This window comes from Ailuropoda melanoleuca, chromosome 9, assembly GCF_002007445.2.
Source record: "Ailuropoda melanoleuca isolate Jingjing chromosome 9, ASM200744v2, whole genome shotgun sequence".
In the NCBI taxonomy this organism is placed as follows: domain Eukaryota; kingdom Metazoa; phylum Chordata; class Mammalia; order Carnivora; family Ursidae; genus Ailuropoda; species Ailuropoda melanoleuca.
The window spans coordinates 43,782,848-43,807,184 of record NC_048226.1 but is presented as its reverse complement, the minus strand read 5'-3'; the positions used below and the strand labels follow the sequence as shown (position 1 = coordinate 43,807,184).

General features: G+C 37.9%; 1 protein-coding gene across 14 annotated transcripts in view; it reads left to right on the top strand.

The window, feature by feature from the left end:
- The window catches only part of EYA1 (EYA transcriptional coactivator and phosphatase 1), a 329,699-nt gene extending 308,206 nt beyond the window's left edge, over positions 1 to 21,493 (top strand). For all 14 annotated transcript variants that reach the window (XM_034668180.1, XM_034668178.1, XM_034668179.1 and 11 more), the window contains 2 exons: positions 1,731 to 1,831; positions 19,578 to 21,493. In XM_034668180.1, coding sequence (XP_034524071.1) covers positions 1,731 to 1,831; positions 19,578 to 19,658 — 182 coding nt within the window. In that variant the 3' untranslated portion in view covers positions 19,659 to 21,493. The remainder of the gene's footprint in view (positions 1 to 1,730; positions 1,832 to 19,577) is intronic.
- Positions 21,494 to 24,337: the final 2,844 nt, after the last annotated feature.

Genomic DNA, 24,337 nt, shown 5'->3' with positions numbered 1-24,337 from the left:
ATAACACTGAGTTTACCTTCCTTTTCCCATGAAAGGGAAACTTGGCAAAAACACACAAACATTTCCCTCTAAGGAGGAAAAAAGTTTCATGACATCTAAGTTTTTGATTGTGTATTTTTGCAGTGAAAACTACGCTTTGTATTTGTTTCTTAACGTGATTTAATATTTCACAGTTTAGTGGGCAGCTAAAGCAGCATTGAAATTACATCCTTTGAATAAGGCTGGCCCGATTTCATTCTGTCAGATGCAAACCAGAGATTTTAGTGCAAAATACAAATATAAAGCAGACATTTGTTTAAGCAAACAAGCAATTTGTTCGTGAGTATATCTGATCCTTATTTGAAAGAGATGCCAGCGGCTCAGCCATTTACATTTGAAAACTATAAACTATCCCATTGTCCATTAAAATGACCCTGTTGGCAGCCGGGCCGTGGAACACCAGTTTCTTCTCTAAAGGAGCAACAATGGCTGCATTAACGGCGGGGATGAGCCGCCAGAGAGCCCGAGCGAAGTCTTGACATGGGAAAGATAATAGATAGATAAAGGTATTCTGTTACCTTTATGCTGCTTTTCCTCTAGGAAAGTGCTTTATTGGACATTAGATGCCCGCGTAGGGCAGGCGTGATCTCTCTGTAGTGCCCCAAATTACCTGACATTTATTTCAGAAACAGTTTCACCGGAAGATTTCAAGTAAACACATTAGGTTTGGCGGGTGTGTGTGTGTGTGTGTGTGTGTGTGTGTGTGTGTGTGTGTGTGTGTGTGTGTGTCGTTCATTCAAATAGAATCCCAACTGGAAAACGAAGGAATAAACGGATTCCACTGTTTGATTTCTCCTGCTATAACAAAACCAGTCAGTTTTTTTCAGCCTTCTCAATAGACTTGGGGATCAGATATTACTTTCAGAGTTTGGTATATTGTGAAACATTTTTTAAGTCAAGTTCAAATATGTTGCCAGAATCGCATGCCTTCCTTAAGTCTGAGCTGGTAGGAAAAAAAGGACTGCTACAAAACATTATTTTTTTCCCAAATGCTATACTATGATTGACTAGATCCTACTTTTTTAATAAATGAGCTTTGGAAAAAGAAAACTAAAATTGACAATTTCTTGGTGGCTCAATAGGTTAAGCATCTGCCTTCAGCTCAGGTCATGATCCCAGGGTCCTGGAATCTGGCTCCATGCTCAGCAGGGAATCTGCTTCTCCCTTTCCCTCTGCCCCTAAACCACTGGTGCACGCTCTCACTCTCTCTCTCTCTCAAATAAATGAAAAAATAAAATCTTTAAAATTGACAATTTCCAGGGCACCCGGTGGCTCAGTCGATTAACCATCTGCTGTTGGCTCAGGTCATGATCTCGGGGCCCTGGGATCGAGTCCCACGTCGGGCTCCCTGCTCAGCAGTGAGTCTGCTGCTCCCTCTGCCTGTGCCCCTCATGCTCGCGTGTGTGCTCTCTCCCCCTCGCTCCCTCACAAAAATAAATATATTAAAAAATGAAATAAAATTGACAGTTCCCGAGGGATAAGACACCACATGGATAATTTACAATTTGTCATTTACTGTGCTGTTCCGTATTCTACCCAAATGGCATCTAAAAGCACTCTTCTCCAGTTTGCACAAGAAGGATAGAGTTGAATCAGAAGCATAAAGGAAGGATTTTATATAAAAAGTTCAAGTGCTGTGGTGCTGAGTTACCCAAACTTTACTCTTTTTACAATTTATTTGTATTCATTAGGAAAGGAAAGCTGTTTTGAGAGGATAATTCAAAGGTTCGGAAGAAAAGTGGTGTACGTCGTTATAGGAGATGGTGTGGAAGAAGAGCAAGGAGCAAAAAAGGTAAGTGTTCCTCGATGGCACATCTCATGCCATTTACTTTTTCAGTCTTCAGAATGCTCATAGCCGGATCATTTAAACAAGTTCCATTTCTCTGAAACAAATTACAAATGTGTTCAGAACTGTAAGCAATGAAAAAGGACAGAGTAGAATGAAATAAATATGGTCTTTTTGAAGAGTGCCATACATGAACTCAAGGGTCATGGATGGTTGGTCTTCACAAAATGTAGACTTCTAAGGAAGGTTTCGTGCTGTAACTGTCATCCAGAACAGAGATAACACATTTGCTCTGCTCACGTGAGCATGTCCCATTCTGCCCCATGGCAGACACTGCCAAGTGATCAAAACTTACCTGAGCCTGAATTCAGCCTAAGAACCTTCTAAACATCACTTCAGAAAGACTCTATCAGTGGGTCAGAGCTGGTTTGCCAAACTCTTTGCTGCCCTGGAGTATAGTGCCTTCTTTGTATCACAAGGTCAACACCTCACCTCCGTTGGGACGCTCGGAAAAGAGGAAGGGGGTGGATCCAGTGGTGAGTCCCGTGACTCCCAGTTTGCCCATCATACACCTTTTTTTCCTTCTGCATCCCTGTGAGTGTCTTTCTGCCATTTCCCTCAGCAAAACTTGCTCATTAGTGTATTTCATTGCATTTCAAAAGAGGGGAGGAAAAGGGGACCACATTGCGTCACTCTGGGACCACTCAGGGTCTTCACAATCTAGACACAGCCTACCTGGACGATCTTTTTCACCCCAGCACTTGGCATTGCAGTCCCTTCAGCCATACCCAGCGCTTCTTCCTGGCTGTCACTTCTGTCGGAATGTTCTTTTCCCCAATGCCCTCCTGTCACTGTCTTACTCATTTTTCAAAATCCAGTGCCCATACCTAACCTTTTCTATTTCCTTTGTTTGTAAGAGCTTAGTTATAACAGTACTCCCTCACACTTTAATTGGAGAAGTTGTGAATAGCTTGGCTGTTTGAGCAGACAGCCTGGGTTTGAATGAAAGCTTACCAGTTCTGTGACTTTGAATAAGTTATGTATCCCTCCTCTTGCTCTTTCCTTATCTACAAATGGCAATATTAACAGCATCTAGCTCACTGGGCTATTTTAAGGATTAGAGTAAGATGTAAAACCCATAAAACAGAGCCTGGTACGTAGATAGAGTGTGCAACAAACGCTAGCATTGTTAGTAATTATTTGTGGCGATGCCTGTTTCAGCAGTAAAAGGTGAGCTCAAGGGGTAGGGATCTTATTTTGCTTTGTTTGTTGTTTGAGACTTTGTTTTCAGGTTTTGTTTCGTTTTGTTTTTTTACAGCTCCCTAAATCTTGGTGCAGTTGTACCCTCTAAATATTTTTTAAATTGAAGAGCATTAAGTATTTTATGAAGTTACCCAATAGAATTATTTTCCCTCCCTTTCCCCACACTCTGACTCATAGAAATCACTGTATATTTCCATGAAGGTTGCAACAATTCAGCTCTTCCGGAGTATTCCAGTATATAACAGCAGTGACCCATAAAGTCACCAGAACATAGATGCAGCATTCAGCACGACACGTGGCCAGCCTTCTTAACCTAAAGATGATTTAATTCACCTTCAGTGCCTCTGAATTCTAATAAAAGCAGAGAAACAGACCCTGATTTTGTAAATAATAGATTATTTCACTTACACCCATTGACAGACAGTGTGCCCAGGAGTACCTGCTTCCCCAAGTGGGATCGGTGCGGATGGAAACCCACACACGCTTCAGATCCAACAGAGGTTGATGCAAAGCTGCATTTGCCATATAACCATTAGTTCTGATATTCCAGCTTTACCAGTGAACAACCACCATGACCATTAGGTACATCTGTCAGCCCTTCGGGCTCTTTTCATAAAATGAAATTTTTCCCAGACTAAATTAGAATACCCAAAACTCAAGCCTGGAGAGTTAAAGAGGATGTTTGATGGGAATCCAGACTCATGTCTTCTGGAAGAGCCTCTGGAATCCTCCATGCCATTCCTAGATGGGACCTCCCAGTGGCTAGTGGGGTAGACATGCACATTTCAGCAGCATAGACATGAAGAGCAGCGTCTCATGCCCCTGCACCCCGGGCCAAAGATGTGAATCTGCCCCCTCGGCTGGTCATCCTCCCTCTGCTAGTCACTGAAATGTTTAGCTTCAGGAGAAGCTTGCCAAAATGTGGCTTTCTAGCTTGTGGTAGGCAGAAGGATGTTTATAAAAGTGATGACTTAAAATGCAAGGAATCCTTTGGGCCCTAGCAAGGCTTCTGTGTGGGTAAGTCACTTCCTAAACCTTTCAGAGAAGCAGGTTTCTTAGATATCCATCATGGGTGAACATAACATAGAAAAAGTAAAGGAATTCTTGGTTAGGTATCAGAACTGGAAGTGGTAACGGGGCTAAGGGTATTTGCGCTCTCTGCAGAACAGTGAGAACCGTTTCCACTGTTTAGCTTTGGATGTGTTATTCTTTTTATTTGGGAGAACACACCTGTGCCAGAAAGAATTCGACAGCTGCCTGTGAAGAACATCTTCTTTGGATTTTTTGCCTGTGAATGAGTATTCTTAGCTTCAGCTCTCTGGTTTGATGTTGCGGGAGGAGTATATGTGGTAAGGATCCAATATATCTGTTACAAACAAACTCTTTGCACCTTGAGACTTAATCGGTGTGGGAACTCTGACAAAATTGTGACCAGGAGTTAGAGGACTGTTTATGTGTGTATGTACAGCATACAGATTTTCCAGAAGATTCTGTTTCCTGATAATCTCACAGAAAATTCAGATCACTGTCATCCACAGTGACAAATTGACCATTCCTTTCTTATATTCTGTCTAACCTTATTAGGTATGTTGTATTAGGGAAACATAGAATCCTATGAAAAAAAGAAAGCCTGGCAGATCCTGACAGCAAAAGACCCAGGTCAGAGAAAGCTATCCATAGGTAGATGGCTCTTCTTACGCTCTCCACAGTCTTTCTAGGAACAAAGAGGTGCTTGCAGAAAACTCTTTCAAGAGATCTTTTTGGAAGAAAGTTGTTCTTTTAAATAAACAAAGGTATCTTCAACTTTTTCTCTTTGATGGGGTGTGTTTTAATGATATGAATTATAGAATTAGATAAAATTACTGAAAGGCCCAGGACTATATTGGCAAAGAAAACAAGGATGACAGAACAGACTTCAATTGACCATAATGAAACTGGTGACTGGCAGAATACTTACTGATTTCATTTCTGAGCTTGAAAAAAGTAACTACCTCAAGCAAAAGAATATTATTTAGAGAGATGAAAGACATCTCTACAGGGAAAAAGAATGTTCTATTAGATTTTTAAAAGGGCTTAGGAAACTAGGAGAGACAAGCTAAATGGTTAAAATTGATTTAGAAAAACTGCAAAATGTTTTGATTTTGCAAAACATTTTAGTGCTCGAATTTGCAGAACTGGACTGGTTCACTATTTTATTTAATAGTCTAAAATGCTCACAAGCTATAATAAAATCGCTTGTGAACACCAGGGAGAAAATGGCAGGCATCCATTATTCTGCATAATGGCAGAGGCTTCATCAGTAAACGTCCATTTATTTATTTATTTATTTATTATTTATTATTTATTTTTTAAAGTCTAGCTGACACACACTGTTGCATTAGGTTCAGATGTATAGCACAGGGATTCCACAGCCCTATACGTTACACTGCGCTCCTTACAAGGGTAGCTACCGTCTGTCACCATATAACACTATTACAGTACAACTGACTATATTCCCTGTGTGTAAGTGAGATCATGCGGCATTTGTCTTTCTCTGACTTATTGCACTTAGCCTAATACCCTCTAGGTCTATCCATGTTGCCACAAATAGTAAGATCTCATGTTTTTTATGGCCGAGTAATATTCCTTAAGATACATACCACATCTTCTTTATCCATTCGTCTGTCAGTGGACACTTAGGTTCCCTCCATATCCTGGCTATTTGAAATAATGCTGCAATAAACATAGGGATGCATATGTCTCTTTGAATTAGTGTTTTTGTTTTCTTTGGGTAAATAGTAGTGGAATTACTGGATCATATGTTATTTTGTATTTTTAATTTTTTGAGGAGCCTCCATACTGTTTTCCACAGTGTTTGCACTAAGTTTACATTCCCACCAAGAGTGCATGAGGGTTCCTTTTTCTCTACATTCTCGCCAACACTTATTTCTTGTCTTTTTGATACTAGCCATTCTAATTGTTATAAGGTTATAGGTCATTGTGGTTTTCATTTGCATTTCCCTGATGATTGGTGATGTACTGAGCATCTTTTGATGTGTCTAATTGTCATCTGTAGGTCTTCTTTGGAAAAATATATGTTCAGGTCCTCTGCCCATTTTTTAATCAGGTTGTTTGTCTTTCTGGTGTTGGCTTATATAAGTTCTTTATATATTTTGGATATCAACCCCTTATCAGATATATTACTTGCAGATATCTTCCCCCATTTAGTTGGTTCCCTTTTCATTTTGTTGATGGTTCCCTTTGCTATGCAAAAAGCTTTTTATTTTGATGTGGTCCCAAGAGTTTCTGCTTTTGTTTCCCTTACATGTCTAGCAAAATGTTGCTAAGGCCATGTCAGAGAGATTACTATCTAGGTTTCCTTCTAGGACGGTGATGGTTTCAGGTCTCACATTCAACTCATTCATCCATTTTGAGTTTATTTTTGTGTACCGTATAAGAAAGTGGTCTAGTTTGATTCTTTTACACGTAATGGTCTAATTTCCCCAGCACCGGTTATTGAAGGGACTGCCTTTTCCCTACTGTAAAGTCTTGACTCCTTTGTTGTAGATTAATTGACCATATACATACGGGTTTATTTCTGGGCTATTTTGTTCCATTTATCTATGTGTTTGTTTTTGTGCCAGCACCACACTGTTTTGATTACTAAAGCTTTACAGTATACCTTGAAATCTAAGATTGCGATACCTCCAGCTTTGTTCTTCTTTCCCAAGATTACTTTGGCCAGTCAGGATCTTTTGTGGTTTCATACAAAGTTTAGTATGATTTGTTCTAGTTCTGTGAAAAAATGCTGTTGGTATTTCAATATTGATTGCACTGAATCTGTAGATTGCTTGGGGTGGTATGGGAATTTTAACAGTATTAACTCTTTGAATCCATGAGCATGGAATATCTTTTCATTTGTGTCATCTTCAGTTTCTTTCATCGGTGTTTTATAGTTTTCAGGTATAGTTCATTCATCTTCTTGATTCAGTTTATTCCTAAGTATTTTATCCTTTTTCGGTACAATTATAAATGGAATTTTTTTCTTAATTTCTTTTTGCTACTTCATTATGTGTTCTAATACCTTTTTGCATGGGTCTGTAAGGTTTTCTATGTATAGTATCATGTCATCTGCAAATAGTGACAGTTTACTTTTTCTTTACCAATTTCGATGGCTTTTATTTCGATCTCATTGCTTCAGCTAGGACTTCTATTTTATTCTATTTATCTTTTGTTTCTAATTAGTCTACATTGAATAAGAGTGATAAGAGTGGACATCTTGTCTTGTTCCTGATCTTAGAGGAAAAGCTCCCAGTCTTTCACCATGTAGTGTGCTGTTTGCTGTGGGTTTATCATATATGGCGTCTGTTATATGGAGGTATATTCCTCTGAATCCACTTTGTTGAGTTTTTATCACGAATGGATGTTGAATTTCATCAAATGCTTTTTCTGCATCTATTGAGATTGCAAATTGAGATAATTTATATCCTTGATTTTGTTCATGTGGTATATCATTTTGATTTCCAGAAATTGAAGCATCCTTGCATCCACAAAATAAATCATAATTGATCACGGTGAAAGATCCTTTTGATATATTGTTGAATGTGATCTGCTAATTTTTACTGAGGATTTTTGCATTTATGTTCATCAGGCATCTATATCCCAGTAGTTTTTTTTGTTTTTTTGTTTGTTTGTTTGTTTGTTTTGTTTTGTTTTTAATTAGTGTCTTTGCCTGGTTTTGGTATCAGGGTAATGCTGGTCCTGTAGAATGTATTTGGAAGCTTTTCTTCCTCTCTATTGCTGGGAATACTTTCAGAAGAATATCAACTTTTCTATAGATGTTTGCTAGTCTACTCACTTCAGCAGCACATTAACTAAAATTGGAACAATATATGTTTAATAGAATTCATCTATAAATCCATCTGGTCCTGAACATTTATTTGTTGGAAATTTTTGATTGATTCAATTTCATTACTAGTAATTGGTCTGTTCAGATTTTCTATTTCTTCCTGATTATTTTTAGATTATATGGCTCTTGGAATTTATCCATTTATTCTTCATTGTCCAATTTGTTGGCATATGATTTTTCATAGTAGTCTCTAATAATGCATTGTATTTAGGGTGTAGGTTGTTAATTCTCTTCTTTCATTTCTGATTTTATTTATGGGAGTCCTCTTTTGTTTCTTGATGAGTCTAACTAAAGGTTTGTCCATTCTGTTTAACTTTTCCAAGAACCAGCTCTTGATTTCACTGATCTTTTCTGTTGTTGTTTTTTTTAAGTCTATTTTATTTATTTCCACTCTGAACTTTATTATTTCCTTCCATCCACACAATGAGCTTTGTACTTCTTCAAGTGTAAGGTTGGATTATTTATTTGAGATTTTCTTTGTTTCTTGAGGTAGCCCTGAATCACTATAAATTTCCCTCTTAAAACTGCTTTCACAGTGTCCTAAAGATTTTGGACCTTTGTGTTTTTATTTTCACTTGTCTGTATATATATATTTTTTCCTCTTTAATTTCTTTGTTGACCCATTAGCCTCCACATCATGTTTTTTCTGTTTTTTTTTTTAATTGATTTTTGTTTCATACCACTGTGGTCTGAAATGATATTTGAAATGATTTTGATCTCCTTAAATTTTTGAGACTTGTTTTGTGGCCCAGCTTGTGATATATCCTGGAGAACATATCAAGTGTACTTGAAAAGAATATGTATTCTTTGGTTTTTGGATGGAATATTCTGTATATATCTGTTAAGTCCATTGAGCCTAATGTATCATTCAGAACCACTGTTTCCTGGGGCACCTGGGTGGCTCAGTCATTAAGTATCTGACTTCGGCTCAGGGTGTGATCTTGGCATTATGGGATCGAGCCCCACATCAGGCTCCTCCACTATGAGCCTGCTTCTTCCTCTCCCCNTGTATATATATATTTTTTCCTCTTTAATTTCTTTGTTGACCCATTAGCCTCCACATCATGTTTTTTCTGTTTTTTTTTTTAATTGATTTTTGTTTTATACCACTGTGGTCTGAAATGATATTTGAAATGATTTTGATCTCCTTAAATTTTTGAGACTTGTTTTGTGGCCCAGCTTGTGATCTATCCTGGAGAACATATCAAGTGTACTTGAAAAGAATATGTATTCTTTGGTTTTTGGATGGAATATTCTGTATATATCTGTTAAGTCCATTGAGCCTAATGTATCATTCAGAACCACTGTTTCCTGGGGCACCTGGGTGGCTCAGTCATTAAGTATCTGACTTCGGCTCAGGGTGTGATCTTGGCATTATGGGATCGAGCCCCACATCAGGCTCCTCCACTATGAGCCTGCTTCTTCCTCTCCCACTCCCCCNGTCTGACTTCGGCTCAGGGTGTGATCTTGGCATTATGGGATTGAGCCCCACATCAGGCTCCTCCACTATGAGCCTGCTTCTTCCTCTCCCACTCCCCCTGCTTGTGTTCCCTCTCTCGCTGGCTGTCTCTCTGTCAAATAAATAAATAAAATCTTAAAAAAAAAAAAAAAGAACCACTATTTCCTTGTCGATTTTCTGTCTGGATGATCCATTCATGTAAGGGGGGTGTTAAAGCCCTCTACTATTATTTTATTACGGTCATTTTTTCCCCTATGTATCTGTTAATAGTTGTGTTATGTATTTAGGTGCTCCAATGTTGGATGCATAGATATTTACAATTATTATATCCTTTTGTTGGATTGACCTCTTTATCACTATGTAATGCTCTTCCTTGTCTCTTGTTACAATCTTTGTTTTAAAGTCTTTTAAAGTCTATATTTTCTGATATAAGCATTGCTACCCCAGCTTTTTAATTTATTTCCATTTGCATGGAATAGCTTTTCCCATCCCTTTACTTTCACCCCGTATGTGTCTTTAGGTCTGAAGCGAGTCTCTTGTAGACAGCATATAGATGGATCTTGTTTTTTATCCATTCCTTCACCCTGTGTCCTTTGATTGGAGCATTTAGACCATTTAAAGTAATTATTGATAGGTATGTACTTACTGCCATTTTGTTCATTGATTTCTAGTTGTGTTTGTAATTTTTCTCTGTTCCTATGTTCTTCTTTTGCTCTCTTTCCTTGTGACTGATAGATTTTTTAGTATTACATTTGGCTCTCCTTTTTTCTTATGTATTTATTATTGGTTTCTGGTTACTGTGAGGTTTATATATAATATCCTAAGTATATAGAAGCTTATAGTAAATTTATGTTCACTTAAAAATTAAACACATTCTAAAAGAACTTCATTTTTACTTCCATGTTTTACTACATGTCATGGTTTACATGTTTTTATTTTGTGAGTCCCCTTAACTAATTATATAGGTATACTTGGTTTTATTACTTTTGTCTTTAACCTTCATATTAGCTTTATAAAGGATTCTTCTACTACCTTTAGTGTATGGTTACTTGTGAAATTTTATCCTTTCTTAATTTTCTTCTAATTATGGCCTTTTTGCTTCCACTTAAAAGTTCATTTTTTATAAGGCCAGTTTTGTGGTGACGAACTCCTTTAACTCTTGCTTGTCTGGAAAACTTTATCTCTCCTTCAAATCTGAATGATAATCTTGCCTGCTATTCTTGGTTGTAGTTTTTTTTTTCCTTTTAGCACTTTGACTGTATCATGCCACCTTCTTCTAGCCTGCAAAGTTTCTGCTGAAAAATTAGCGGATAGCTTTATGGGGTTCCTCTTGTATGTAACTAATTGCTTCTCTCTTGCTGCTTTTAAAAATTTCTTTTTATCTTTAAACTTTGCCATTTTAAGTATTATGTGTCGTGGTGTAGACCTCATTGGGTTCATTTGTGTGGAATTCTCTGTGCCTCCTGAACCTGGATGTCTCTTTCCCCAAATTAGGAAAGTTTTCTGCCCCTTTCTCTCCCTCTTCTCTTTCTGAGACCCCTATAGTGCAAATGTTTGTTAACTTGATGTTGTCTAAGAGATCCTTTAGCCTATCCTCATTTTTTTTACCTCTTTTTGCTATTCATCTTGAGTGCTTTCCATTACCCTGTCCTCCAGATCACTGACCTGTTCTGCATCCTCTAATCTGCTGCCAATTCCTTCTAGTATATTTTTCATATCAGTTATTATATCCTCCAACTTTGATTAATTCTTTATTATATTTTTTGTTGTTGTTGAAATTCTCACTGAGTTCATCCACTCTTCAGTCCAGTGAGCATCTTTATGACCATTACTTTGAACTCTTTATCAGGTAGATTGTTTATCTCCATTTCATTAAGTTTGTGTTCTGAGGTTTTAGCTTGTTCTTTATTTTGGAGAATAATCCTCTGTCTCCTCACTTTGCTTGACTTTCTGAATTAAACACAACAGTGATTTCTCCTAAACTTGAAGGAATGGTTCTGTGTATGGTCCTCCTCTGTGTAGACTGTGTTTGCTTGGTGACTTTAGCTGGCCTGCTGGAGTAATGGCTGGCATCGGCTTGGGGTCCCAGGTTACTCAGTGCTGGGGCTGCCCTGGTGCTCTTTGTGCAGAAAGCACCATGGCAAGATGGTTGAAGTGTGTGTAAGCCAGTGTATCTCAGAGTGTTTTGTGTAGAAGTGCCCTGGCAGGGTGGCTGGGGCCAAGACAGGCATGTGCCATGGCTTCTCAAGGTAATGTGTATTAGGGTGCCCTGGAAAGACATCTGCAACCAAAGTGGTATGGGCCTGGAGTGTGTTTGTGTGCTTTGCGTTTGTGTCACCTTGGCAAGATGACTGGAGCTATAGTGAGCATGGGTATACTGCCATGGGGTCACCTTGGTGGGACAGCTGGAGCTCTAGTGGGCAATGGGCTCACTGAGGGGGTGGTTCAGCTCTAGTGCCCAGACCCTGCTTCTCTCCATGCTATCAAGGTAGAAAGGGAACATAAACCATGGCACTTGCCAGCGCCTCCACTGCAGAGAGATTTTTAGCAATTCTGTTGTTGTTTGGTGGAGTTCTAGGGCTGGATCCTTTATATCCTAGCTGTCCTTTAACCTGCAAGCTTTTGTGCCCTGGGACAGACAAATGTGTTCAGGGTTTCTTGGTACTGTCCCTCCCTGCTGCAATTTACAGCATTGGAGATGGGGGTTCATGTCTCTGTTTCTCTTGCTGTTCTCTATGTGGTCTGTCTGTGGTTGTGCAGAAGCTGTGCAGTCAGCTCTCAGTTCTTCAGAAGATATTGCTAAATAAATGCCTATTGGTGTGATCATGGAGGAGGTGGGCTCAGGGTCTTCCTACATTGCCTATGTACTAAACAAACTCAAAAAAATGTCCATTTTAAATGTGAACTCCAAAATTTGCTGAAATCCAAGATGAAGTAGAGAACCTGATTAATAATACTCAGTTCTAAGCTTATTGAGAACAATGAGAGCTGCTTTTGTTAAAAAAATTTTAATTTTTTTGCTTCTAGATTTTGAGACGTGGGGATTACTAACACCAAGTACAGTGAATTTCATTATTCTAAAGCCATTTCATTAGTACTTAATGAGAACATTATATATACCAGGTCTTGAGTTGGATTTCATCTTTCTTCTTAAAGAATTCACTTCTGTCTAGAGTAGGAGCAGATATGCAAATAATGAAAGAGTGATGCTGTGCAATAAATTTCATGATGAATTTTTAGAATAATCTATCTTCCAAAATCTTTTTATTTATAATTTGGGAAGTATTTGTACCTCCATATGCAAATTTTCTAGACATAATATGAAAGCAAAACTATGTTCTTTATTTTTTTCATACAAATGGTAACTATATACTTTTTCCCATACCTGCTTTTTTTTTTTTTTTTAATATATTCTGGTAGCCATTCCATATCAGTACATGGAGTTCTGTAACTCTGATCCTTTTAAATGGCCGCACTGGCATTCCATTACTTGGCTGTGCTGTACTTTAGTGAGTCCCTTGGGGTTGAAAATTTAGGTGGTTTCCCATATTTACTATGACAAACAGTTCTGTAGTGAATGGTCTCTATGTGATTCATGCATGAGCAAGTGTATCTGTGGGATAAATTCCTAGAAGTACAATACCTGAGCCAAAGGTTGTGTCCTTTTGTGGTTGCAAACATTTTATTAATACATTCTTTAGTAAAATTCAGTTTACATGTGAGTGTCCATGCACCCAGCTTTTTATGTTAGTGAATTTATGTATAACTAGAAGGGATAAATGCAAAATGCTAGATGAGGAAGAAAGGTAGCATAAAGGGATTTGGAAAGTTGCACATGTGGACAAGAGGAGCAGGAAGGATGTGTCATTTTTCCACTAGGGAATATTTTGGTTCTAATTACCCAAAAATATGTGCTATTTTCTAAGATTTTGGCTTTAGTATCCATTTCTCTCAATATATGCCTAATCTTGATAAACTAATAAACTCATCAGTTTCAGCTATCATTTCTGTTAATATTTGTGGTTGGTTCTGTTGAGAGTCCCACCTGATGGAGTATCTCTGTTTAGGCATCTTACATCATCCCATCTGAATATCAGCTAATAAATTAAGTCAGATCACCCCCTTAAATTTGCTTTGGTGTTCTCCTCCTCCAAAGTATTACCAAGACATGTGAATTGTTTCTTCACGTGGCTCCCATCCATTTGTCACACTCCATTTCCACTGTCCTTTGGCATAATTTCTCTGCTACTGGCCAGCCACACCTCCAATCCATCCTTCCTAGTTAGATATTCCAAGTGCTTCTACCTGGAAACATCTCCTTCCTTATTAGTTTTTATTATGGCCATACCATTCCATCCCTGTCACCTTCATACTAAATGCTCTGTTCATTCCACCTATCAGCCTTGTTATATGCCATCTTCTGACTGGGAGTCCCATCTCTTTCCCATCTACCTAACCAGCTTTGCCCATTCTTCAAATTCAATGCAGGCCCAACTTACCCTCTCCAGCTTACAACCGAGCTCTCCTCTCTCTGAATGTATTCATTTATTTTTTAAAAATACAATTGGTAGACATCACTATAAAGTTTGAGAAGGTATACAGCATAATGATTTGAGTTACATACATTATGAAGTGATTGCCACAATAAGTTTAGTTAACGTCTATCATCATAGCTACAAAAAAGTGGGTTTTTTTAAAATGTTTTTTCTTATGCTGAGAACTCTTAGGATCTACTCCTAAATTTCAAATATACTATAAAAAAGTGTTATTTATCTTACAACCAGAACTTTATATCTTTCAATCACCTTCATCCAATTCCCCTGCCTCCTGTGTCTTGTAACCACAAATCTGATAATTTTTCGTAGGAGTTCGGGGTTTGGGTTTTGTTTTGTTTTTTAGATTCTATATCTAAGTGAGATCATACACTATTTTTCTCTGTCTTATTTTACTTGGCGTAAGGTCCACCCATGTTGTTGCAAATGGAAAGGTTTTCTTTTTTATGGTTGAATAATATTCCATTGTATATGTATGCCACAACTCTTTTACCCATTCATTCATCAGTGGACACTTAGGTTGTCTCCGTGTCTTGGCTATTATGAATAACGCTATAATGAACATAAGGGTACAGATATCTCTTCAACAATGTTTTTGTTTCCTTTGGATATATACCCAGAAATGGAATTGCTGGAACATATGGTAGTTCTTATTTTTTACATTCCCACTAGCACTACGCAAGGGTTCCCTTTACCCCACAGCCTCACCAGGTTGTTACCTCTTGTCCTCTTGATAATGGCTATTCTCACAATGTGAGGCGAGTTCTCATGTGGTTTTGGCTTGCAATTCCCAGATTAGTGAGGTTGAGCATCTTTTCATGTACCTTTTGGCTGTCAGTATGTCTTCTTTGGAGAAATGTCTACTTAGGTTCCCTGGCCATTTTTAATTAGATTATTTGTTGTTTTACTACTGATTTGTATGATTTTATTTTTACAAATATTTTTTCCCATTCTTTAGATTGTCTTTCCATTTTGTTGACCATTTCTTTTGCTCTGCAGAAGTTTAGTTCAATGCAATCCATTTGGGTTTTTTTGCTTGTGCTTTAGGTGTCATATCCAAAAAAAATCATTGCCAAGATCCATGTCAAGAAGCTTTTTTCCTAATGTTTTCTTCTAGGAGTTTTCTATTTCTGGTCTTACATTTAATTTTGTGAGTGGTATAAGATAGGGGTCTAGTTTCATTCATTTATATGTTTGCAGCCAATTTTCTTAGGACCATTTATTGAAGAGAATCCCTTTTCTCCACTGAGTATTCTTGGTTCCGTTGTCAAATATTATGTGACCATATGTATGTGGTTCATTTCTGGGTGGTTGATTCTGTTTCATTGATCTCTGTGTCTGTTTTTATGCCAGTACTATGCTGCTTTTATTACCATAGCTTTATAATACACCTTGAAATCAGGAAATGTGATATTTCCTACTCACTTTCTCAGGATTGCATTGGCCATTTGGGGTTATTTACAGTTCCATATAAATTTTATGTTTGTTTTTTCTACTTCTCTAAAAAATGCCATTGAAATCTTGATAGGGATTGCACTGAAAGGATAGGTAACTTTGGGTAGCTTGGACATTTAAGCAGTATTAATTCTTTTGATCCATGGACATGAGATACCTTTCCATTTGTGTATGTACTGAGTTTCTTTCATTAATGTCTTATGTAGCATAGCTACTTTCCTTGGTTAAATTAATTCTTAACTTTTATTTTTGCAGGTCATTTGGCATTAGTGCATAGAAATATTACTGATTTTTGTATGTTAATTTTGTATCCTTCAACTTTACTGAATTTGTTGGTTAGATCTAACACTTTGTTGTGGAATCGTTAGGATTTTCTATATGTCATCTGCAAATAGTTTTTCCTCCTCTTCAATTCTAATGCCTCTTTTTTCTTGCCTGCTGATTCTTGTCAATGGGGCATAGGTCAAGCAGATTATTTTATACATCCGCAGTAGCTACAATATTCAAGTCATAAATTTTATTAAACCTAGAAGCAACCTTGAGTCATTTCCCCTAAACCTTCATTTTACAGATAGTTTTCCTGGGGCCCCAGTTTGTCATAATTCAAAATCATATCACTAATGTCGGAGTTGAGAATTATACCCCAGTTCTCCTCATCGTGGCACCTGCTTTTCTTTTGTCACCCTATCTCTCTGACTTCATATAAGAAGTATTAATACTGATGTGGAAAAAATGTTTGTCTTTGCACCACTTGTGCTGGGAAGCTCTCGTGCATTCATAAAATCTTTACATCAGTATGTGGCGAATTAGGGAAAATATTTTGCAATATTCCAATTATTTGTGAACATGAGTTTGAGTTTCCTATCTGCTCCCCTAAAGTAGAAGCCCACTAATTTTTGTGAGAATGGAACTGCCGATTATAACAGATCATAACCCTTCATGTTATGAAATACTGCTGAGGCTAGAGTTGCTATCCTTGTGTGGGAGTGTTCGCAGAGACTACCTCTTCCCTAAGGTTTGCCAGTTATCGTTGTAGAACCCTTTGCACTTTTGCTCAAATGAATGACCCCATCATCACTGTATTGTAATGAGCTGTGTCTATAATCTACCACGGGCATCTTTCATCATTTGTTTCAGGGTACTACTCGATCATGTGCTTCTTAATAATACTCTATAGGAAGATAGAATGTGTTGGTATTTCATTGGCAGTAAACAAACGAGTCCAGGGCTCTTTGTGAATAACCTTGCCTTTCCATAACTTGTTTTGAGGATGGTTTGAAACAGTTTATATTAAACGTGCTCTAAGTTGGAATCAGCTCCTCCACCTGTAAAGATAAGATACATAACCATTGTATGACTTTGTTTACTATGGAATTAAATGCCTAATTTTTATCTTAACCATGTACCAAGGAATTAGTTGGATTTTTTTCAGTTCCCTTTCCCATTTCTCTGCCACTCATTGCATTCTACAATACATACTGCTGAGTGCACCAATATGTGTTTTGTTGTCTGTGGGAAACAGATCTAACTTCAGATAACATGCAAAAAAAATTTGGCCGAACTTACTTTGGGAAAAGAAAGCATCCACTTCTTACAAGTACTTTTATTTGTATTTATGAAGGTAGTTGTCCTGAAAGCTTCTGGATAGCTATCTGAAGAGCCTTCAGCATTCTCTGCTACATCGTGAAATAACAGAGCAATAGAACTACTGTACAGCTCCCTCTATTCAGTTGTTCCTGAGAAGCAACTTTGGGGAGGGGCCACAAATCTGACAAATTAGAAAAATACACAAGTTAAATAGAAATAAAAGGATATTAAAATAGATGTTAGTAGATGGTTAAATATTCAAGAATGCTGTATAGAGTTGAATACTTGAAAACTTAAAATAGTGAACGATTTTTCTTAAAAATGATGTGTCAAAATGGTCTTGAAATTTAGTAAAATGAGCACGATGCTAAATGGTACATACTCTATACACACAATTTCAAATATGTGTGCACATATAAAAGATATAGAAAAATATTTATGGAGGTTATCTGGATACTAGGATTAGAAATGATTTGCATTTCTCTATAAAACTGAAGTTCTACATTATACAAATATTTTACAGTACACATGGATTTTTTATTCTAATAACAGAAAAAGAAGGAAAGCTGTGTTATAACTGCAAGCATTTTTCAGTGTCCCTCACTCAACAGGACACGGAAGGGAGTGTGTGTGTTTTAAGCTGTATACTATGGTTCTGATAATTTATGCTGCTGGATTAAACGGCCATTGAGAACAGTTAGGAGGCATTAAAGCATCTGGGCTTAAGATTCAGACCCGACCTGGTGTGAATCGAGTGTTCACTCCTTACCAGCTGTTATTTAAACCTCTCTGCTCCTCCTCTAAGACTCAGTTTTTTCATCAGTGAAACCACGATGGTAATACCTATCTGTCTCTGGGGTTATAGAGAGGCTTGAATCTGAGAATCCATGTAAAGTATTTAGGACAGTGACAAAATACTCCATAAATTACAGCTATCATTATTATTGACCTCCTTGCAAACCCTGCTCCATGTCGTTCCTGCAGGCAATCATGTCTTTCTGTCATTTACAGCCAGGATCCCAACAGTGGAATTCTCCTTCATTCTCTGCCCCCTAACACACACAGCCATGAAATGCTCTTTTGAATGGTCATCCTTTCTCATGTAGCTTTACTATGACCTCCTCTTACCAGGAATTTCCCCAGTTTTCCAGGTAAAGGGAACTGGCCTCCTCATGGTCCTTTCATAACACACAGGTAAAAGCTCATGATTGCTGTACGTGGCTACTTCTCGCCGACTGACTGTGAGACGGTGGACCAAGGCCATCTTCAACACAAGGTTTTTGCATCTGCAGATGCAAAAAAAAAAAAAAAAAAAAAAAAAAAAGGAGTGAATGAATGCAAATCAGTACAGTCTGTTTTCTCGTCAAAAGGTGACAAGTAGATCATCCTAAAAGTTTGAAAAGAGATCTTCTACTCCATGCTGGACTATTGTTATTGAAAGATAGGGAGTCCAGATATTGATATTGGACTGTGGCATATGCTTTTAGCAGATTGAGACAAAGGCATTGTTAATAGCTCACTTAATAGTGTGCGCTCTCAGAATAGGACAGCTGTGCCATCTACATCAAAACAGTTACTTGCTTCCACTTTTATGTACAGATAAGCCCCCCGCCCCCAAACCCTTACATCCCGCTGTTTGCTTCCATGACGGATTCTCCTGTTAGTCTGATCGTAATTCCTTAGCACTATAATTGCAAATTATACTCAGGCCTTCACACTACTTTTGTTGTTGTTTTAAAAAGCTGTTTTTCTATGGGCTAAGTAGAATGTTTTCTTCTGAAAAATGAGGATTACCTTTTCCTTATTTGAAAAAGATTTAGCTGATGCGTAACTACTTACTATAGAGCTTTTGAGCAGTAACAGTTTATAACCATGTTTTTATCCTTCGTGGATGAGGTAATCTCTCTTCCTGTTGTTCTTATCTCTGGCTAATTCAGGTGTTTTACAAAGATTCTCATCATTTAAACTAGATTTTTAGATTGTTTTTTTTTAAACTACTACAAAAAAAAATGTTAGATCGTCATTTAAATTTTTCCCATATGGTAGAGCCATTTTAAGGTCAATGTGGAGAATGCCTAATGGAAGTAAATGAAAAAAAGCTGCTGCTTACATGAGTAAAATTAAGTTTCGAAAAATGTAAAATACTACCAACTAAAGAAAACTGCTTCCACTTTTCGCATTAAAAATCCACTGGATACATATTTTGAAAGGCAACCGTTTTTTTACAAAGTTTCATTCATAGCGCTTCTGTTTTATGTAAAGTTTGGATTTGGCATTCAAGTCACAGTACAGATCGACTTCAGAAATATCCATCACTTTCTTAAAAGGAACAGACTCCAGATTATATTTTAAAATGTAGTCCAGTAGTCTTAAGGAAGGATTAAGTCTGAATTTTTGTTTTAAACAGATGTCATGTTAAGATCTTCACTGGCAGTTCTCACAATACTGAGACAAGGGGATGAGCGTTGTAGCGAATTTCAAAAGCAGGTTTAAGGCTTCGTGCTGGGAGCATAGTCTGTCCTCACTGTGTGTCTGCCCCTTTCACAGCACGCCATGCCCTTCTGGAGGATCTCCAGTCACTCGGACCTCATGGCCCTACATCATGCCTTGGAGCTGGAGTACCTGTAACAGCCACCTAGCACTTTGAAAGCGCACAACTGCCCTGTGACCAGGAACCAACCCAGCAGGCCTGAGGCTCGAGTCAGCGCTGGAGCACCCAACGTAGTGATTTCAACGTGTTGACGCACAGCTGCTCTCAGTCTTCACCTCTGCCCTTGTGGTAAATGAAGGACCACACCTATCTCTTCAGAACAGCTGTTGACTCTAGTACTGTGAATCCAATGAAAATAAATAAGCCATGAGAATGTTCTAGTACAGTGTGATGTGTCTTTGCCACATTAACTACATGGTTCAAACCTGTGAAGAAAGGACCTGCAGACGCTTACATTGTCAGCATCTTCAATGTGACACAAACAGCTTCTCCAATACAGCAAACTTGATTGCACAACAAAGACTGAAATGTGTTTCCCAAATACCAGTGAGGGGATTTTCTTGTAAAGAAAGTTTACTTTTTTGGTGTCTCATACCCAGGGTAATCTGTACATCTCTACTTATTTATGAACAGACTTTTTAAAAACAGCTTTAATTGAGGTATGATTCCAGCACCATACAATTCACTCAACCAGACTTTTTTGACATCAAATAATTGAAGAGACAATAGCATCATCATAAGCGATTAAAGGCCTTTGCGTCACGACACAGCAAGTACTTTGAATCTTAGCACATTGCAAAGTAGTTTAAAGTATGTCTAATTTAAACGTGTAATATGTACATCACTGAGACAATCATGTACAGAGAGAATTTTTGGTGTAAATTTGTAATGATGATTCTTTTACATATTGTTTAGAAAATGATATTGAGAGGTAGCAATGCCTTGATAGTGAAGTATGAGGCCGTGTGTGCACAAAGTCCTGTGCAGTGCCTTATCGAAGAACTGGGTATAAATATGTAGATAATGGAGTTGTTTTTGTTTTTTTTTTAGATAATGTTGTAAAGACCAAAAAGCATGGATGTTAATAGGACTTTGTTTTCCAAATTATTTTTCCCATCAGTTTTCTTTTTTTTTAATGCTGTTAGGAGGACCTTGGTAAAACAAACAGTAGTGTCTTAAATAATTTGAAAAAACAAAAGTCCTCTTACAACCTCATTTTCGACACTAATGTATTATATGTAACTACTTGAAAAAATGATTATGCAAATACATCTTCCCACAGAAAGAATGTAGATGATTGATATATTTTATTAATAAAATGGTTCATGGATTGGAGACTAGCAAAGTTTTCATGTGCTCAGATTATAGGGTCTGCATTTTCTTGCTTAGATAAAGGAGGACATTACCACATCTCTGGAAATCAGCAAAACTCTGAGTGATTGTTCCTTCTGTTTTCCTCTGCGCTCTTCCCTAAACCCCACCCTCCCTGGAAAGTTCATTGCGGGCAGTGGACATGGCCCAATCATCACCACCAAGGTTATTCTTCACCTGCATTATGTATAAAGCATAAATCCGGGAAATAAAAATTGTCACCTTTGTTATGCCATAAGACAGTTTCTCCAGAAGTGATGAGTTTGGGCACTAGCTTTCATCTAAAACCTTCCATCGCTATGGAATTACTTTTGGATGAATTTTCTTTAATATTACATTGGGAAAAAAGCAAAACACAACACCAGCCTTCACCCAAAGTAGCTAAACAGCTACCCTTACCTTTTCCTGAAGTTTCATGTTGCTGCTAGAATTAGTTGTGAATCTTCCAAATTGTTTAACAATCGAATTTGGGTTTTTTTCTTTTCTTGCTTTCTGAGACAAACAGAAGTTGACAATTTTTTAGCCTTTTCATTTTATGTTTTTGTACTCTGCAGATTGGAAAAACGAAGTTTATCTTGGCTTTACTGTATAAAGGTGTGTTGTGTCCACAATTGTGTACAGAATTTTTCTTCATTAATTTTGTGTTTAAATTAATAAAATTGATTTGTGAAGTACTGTAAGCTCCTTGAATACATTTTCTTATCTCCCATTTACGAGAAATAGGATCTTGGTTGCATTAGCGTGCTTCTGGTCCAACAAAAGGAAATGGTATGAAGTAATTTTAGTAATAATGGCTTTATCAGTCTTCTAGAAGAGGAACAGCTGTTTCTTTGATCACTGTAAGAACAGATGAATAGAAGAGCTCTACACTTCCTCTAAAACTATATAAACTGGCCCCTCACTCAAATTTACTACAGAACAGAATTCCGCATCAAGAATCTTGGATGGCAGAGCATCGATTTAACCACTTAAATACCATAGGGACAGCAATATAAAGCAGATTTATCTATAAAGAATCCCCAAAACATTTACCTCTAAAATTTGGCCAGATTCATCATTGACAGGGAGCTATAAAACAGTACAACTTGCTTTCTCCTGGGATTTAATCTTAGAAACAAAACATTCATACATACAAACACATGAAAAATCAAGCATGCAGTTGTATGACTCATTTATCAGGCCCATGATGTTCATTTTTCACAAGTACACACCCAGGCAAGTGGCTGGAGTAATGAAGTGCGTGAGCATGCTCGGACACGCTGAGAATAAAAAAAGTTTGGAGAAAGTCTTCAAAGAGAGGCAAGAATGCGGAGGGGAAGGATTTTTAGGTCTCAGGTAAAGAAAATAAAAAATGGGCAAAACGGAGGATATATCCTCAAAAGATAATTTTTTAAAGCAACACTTCTAACATGATGATACCTGACCAATATACGTAAAGGGTTTCCCTTTAACCATTGATTAGAGCCCCAATTTTTCTACTTGGAATTCTAAAGTTTCCAAATATAGCATCTACTTTCTTCCCAACATAATCTCTCATTACTGCTATGAACAAACCTTCAGTACACATTAACTGGACTCTTTAATGGACCAAAAACCTGTAAGCCTCCCTGCCTCATCTTTGTTCAGAGCATTCCCATTTCCATCAATGACTTCCTCCACCCTCAATCCACCCAAAGGCTTTAGTGCCTTCTTTGGAGCCTTCTTTCCCATCTTGGCACACAGTGTTAGCACCCTCTCCTGAACTTCTCCCACTCAATGTCTATAGTCTCATTGGAGTTCGTATTCTTCCCTTCCATAAAGATTCTCTGGGCCCCCACTATGGAGGGCATTGCCCTAGGTGCTAATGAAGAAGGTCTCTGCTCCTAAGGATGGAGTTTAAGACTGGAGTAGGTAGGAATAGACAAGACATGGAAGGAAGGAAGGAAGGAAAGAAGGAAGGAAGGAAGGAAGGAAGGAAGGAAAGAAGATAGGAGGATACATTCAGTCAAAAACACTCTTGATAGAAAATTAAGATGTAATATAAGTAGCAGGGCATAAGCTTCTTTGGAAAGGATGGACAGAACCATCATATATGAACTGAGACCAACTGCTAAGAAATAGGCAGCATGTGAAGATCCGGAACAGAGCATATAGGCAAAGGTCCTCAGAGAAGAATGCTTCTATTTGTGTTCTAGGAGTGAAAATCATGCCCATGGGTCCAAGAAGAGATGACTTCGGAAAGGAAAGGAGACCTCGAAGCCTTGAAGTCATGGTAAGGGATTTGGATGTTATTCTAAATGGAATGGGTGACCATTGAGGGTTTTTCACAGGGGTGTGGCCAAATCTGACACACACTGACATGATCACTCTGGCTGCTGGGTGGAGAATAGGATGTCAAAGAACAAGAAAAGAAGAGAGAAAACAAGTTACTTACCTGATAGGTCCTTGACTGCCCAGACCATTTATCAGGACACCACATTATTCTGGCTTAGTCAAAAAAAAAAAAAAAAAGAAAAAAAGGTGAAAATGACAGTCCTGTCCCTGACCTCAAGCATTCAGATGGTAATTTTAAAAAGAATCAATTACAATTATAAAACAGGCTCCAATGAGCAGCAGAGATGGATGTGANTTGGAGAAAGTCTTCAAAGAGAGGCAAGAATGCGGAGGGGAAGGATTTTTAGGTCTCAGGTAAAGAAAATAAAAAATGGGCAAAACGGAGGATATATCCTCAAAAGATAATTTTTTAAAGCAACACTTCTAACATGATGANAGATGGATGTGAAGTGGGACTGGCATAGGCAGCCTAGGCAGGCAGGGGATGCTTCCCTGCAGAACCGACCTCTAAACCAAGACTTGAAGCCTAGAGTTGATCTGAGCAAAGGGGACAGAAGGAGGGAATATGAGAGAGGCCTTGAGAGGATGGGATGTGGCAAGGGAAGGAGAAAAGAAAAGAAAAGCCGTGGGAAAACTATGGGACTGATCGCTGCTGAGTGAGGGTGGAAGCGGTCAGAAGAGGGACAGGCACAGGCTTTACCTGTCCTTCATCTCAGAGTAGACTTCATGGTTAGTGCCTTTACTGTACATGAGTTTGACTCTTCCCCTGCCTTCATGGGAGAAAGAAAAGGAAGGGGATAGGAACAGATATTNTTTTTCACAAGTACACACCCAGGCAAGTGGCTGGAGTAATGAAGTGCGTGAGCATGCTCGGACACGCTGAGAATAAAAAAAGTTTGGAGAAAGTCTTCAAAGAGAGGCAAGAATGCGGAGGGGAAGGATTTTTAGGTCTCAGGTAAAGAAAATAAAAAATGGGCAAAACGGAGGATATATCCTCAAAAGATAATTTTTTAAAGCAACACTTCTAACATGATGATACCTGACCAATATACGTAAAGGGTTTCCCTTTAACCATTGATTAGAGCCCCAATTTTTCTACTTGGAATTCTAAAGTTTCCAAATATAGCATCNG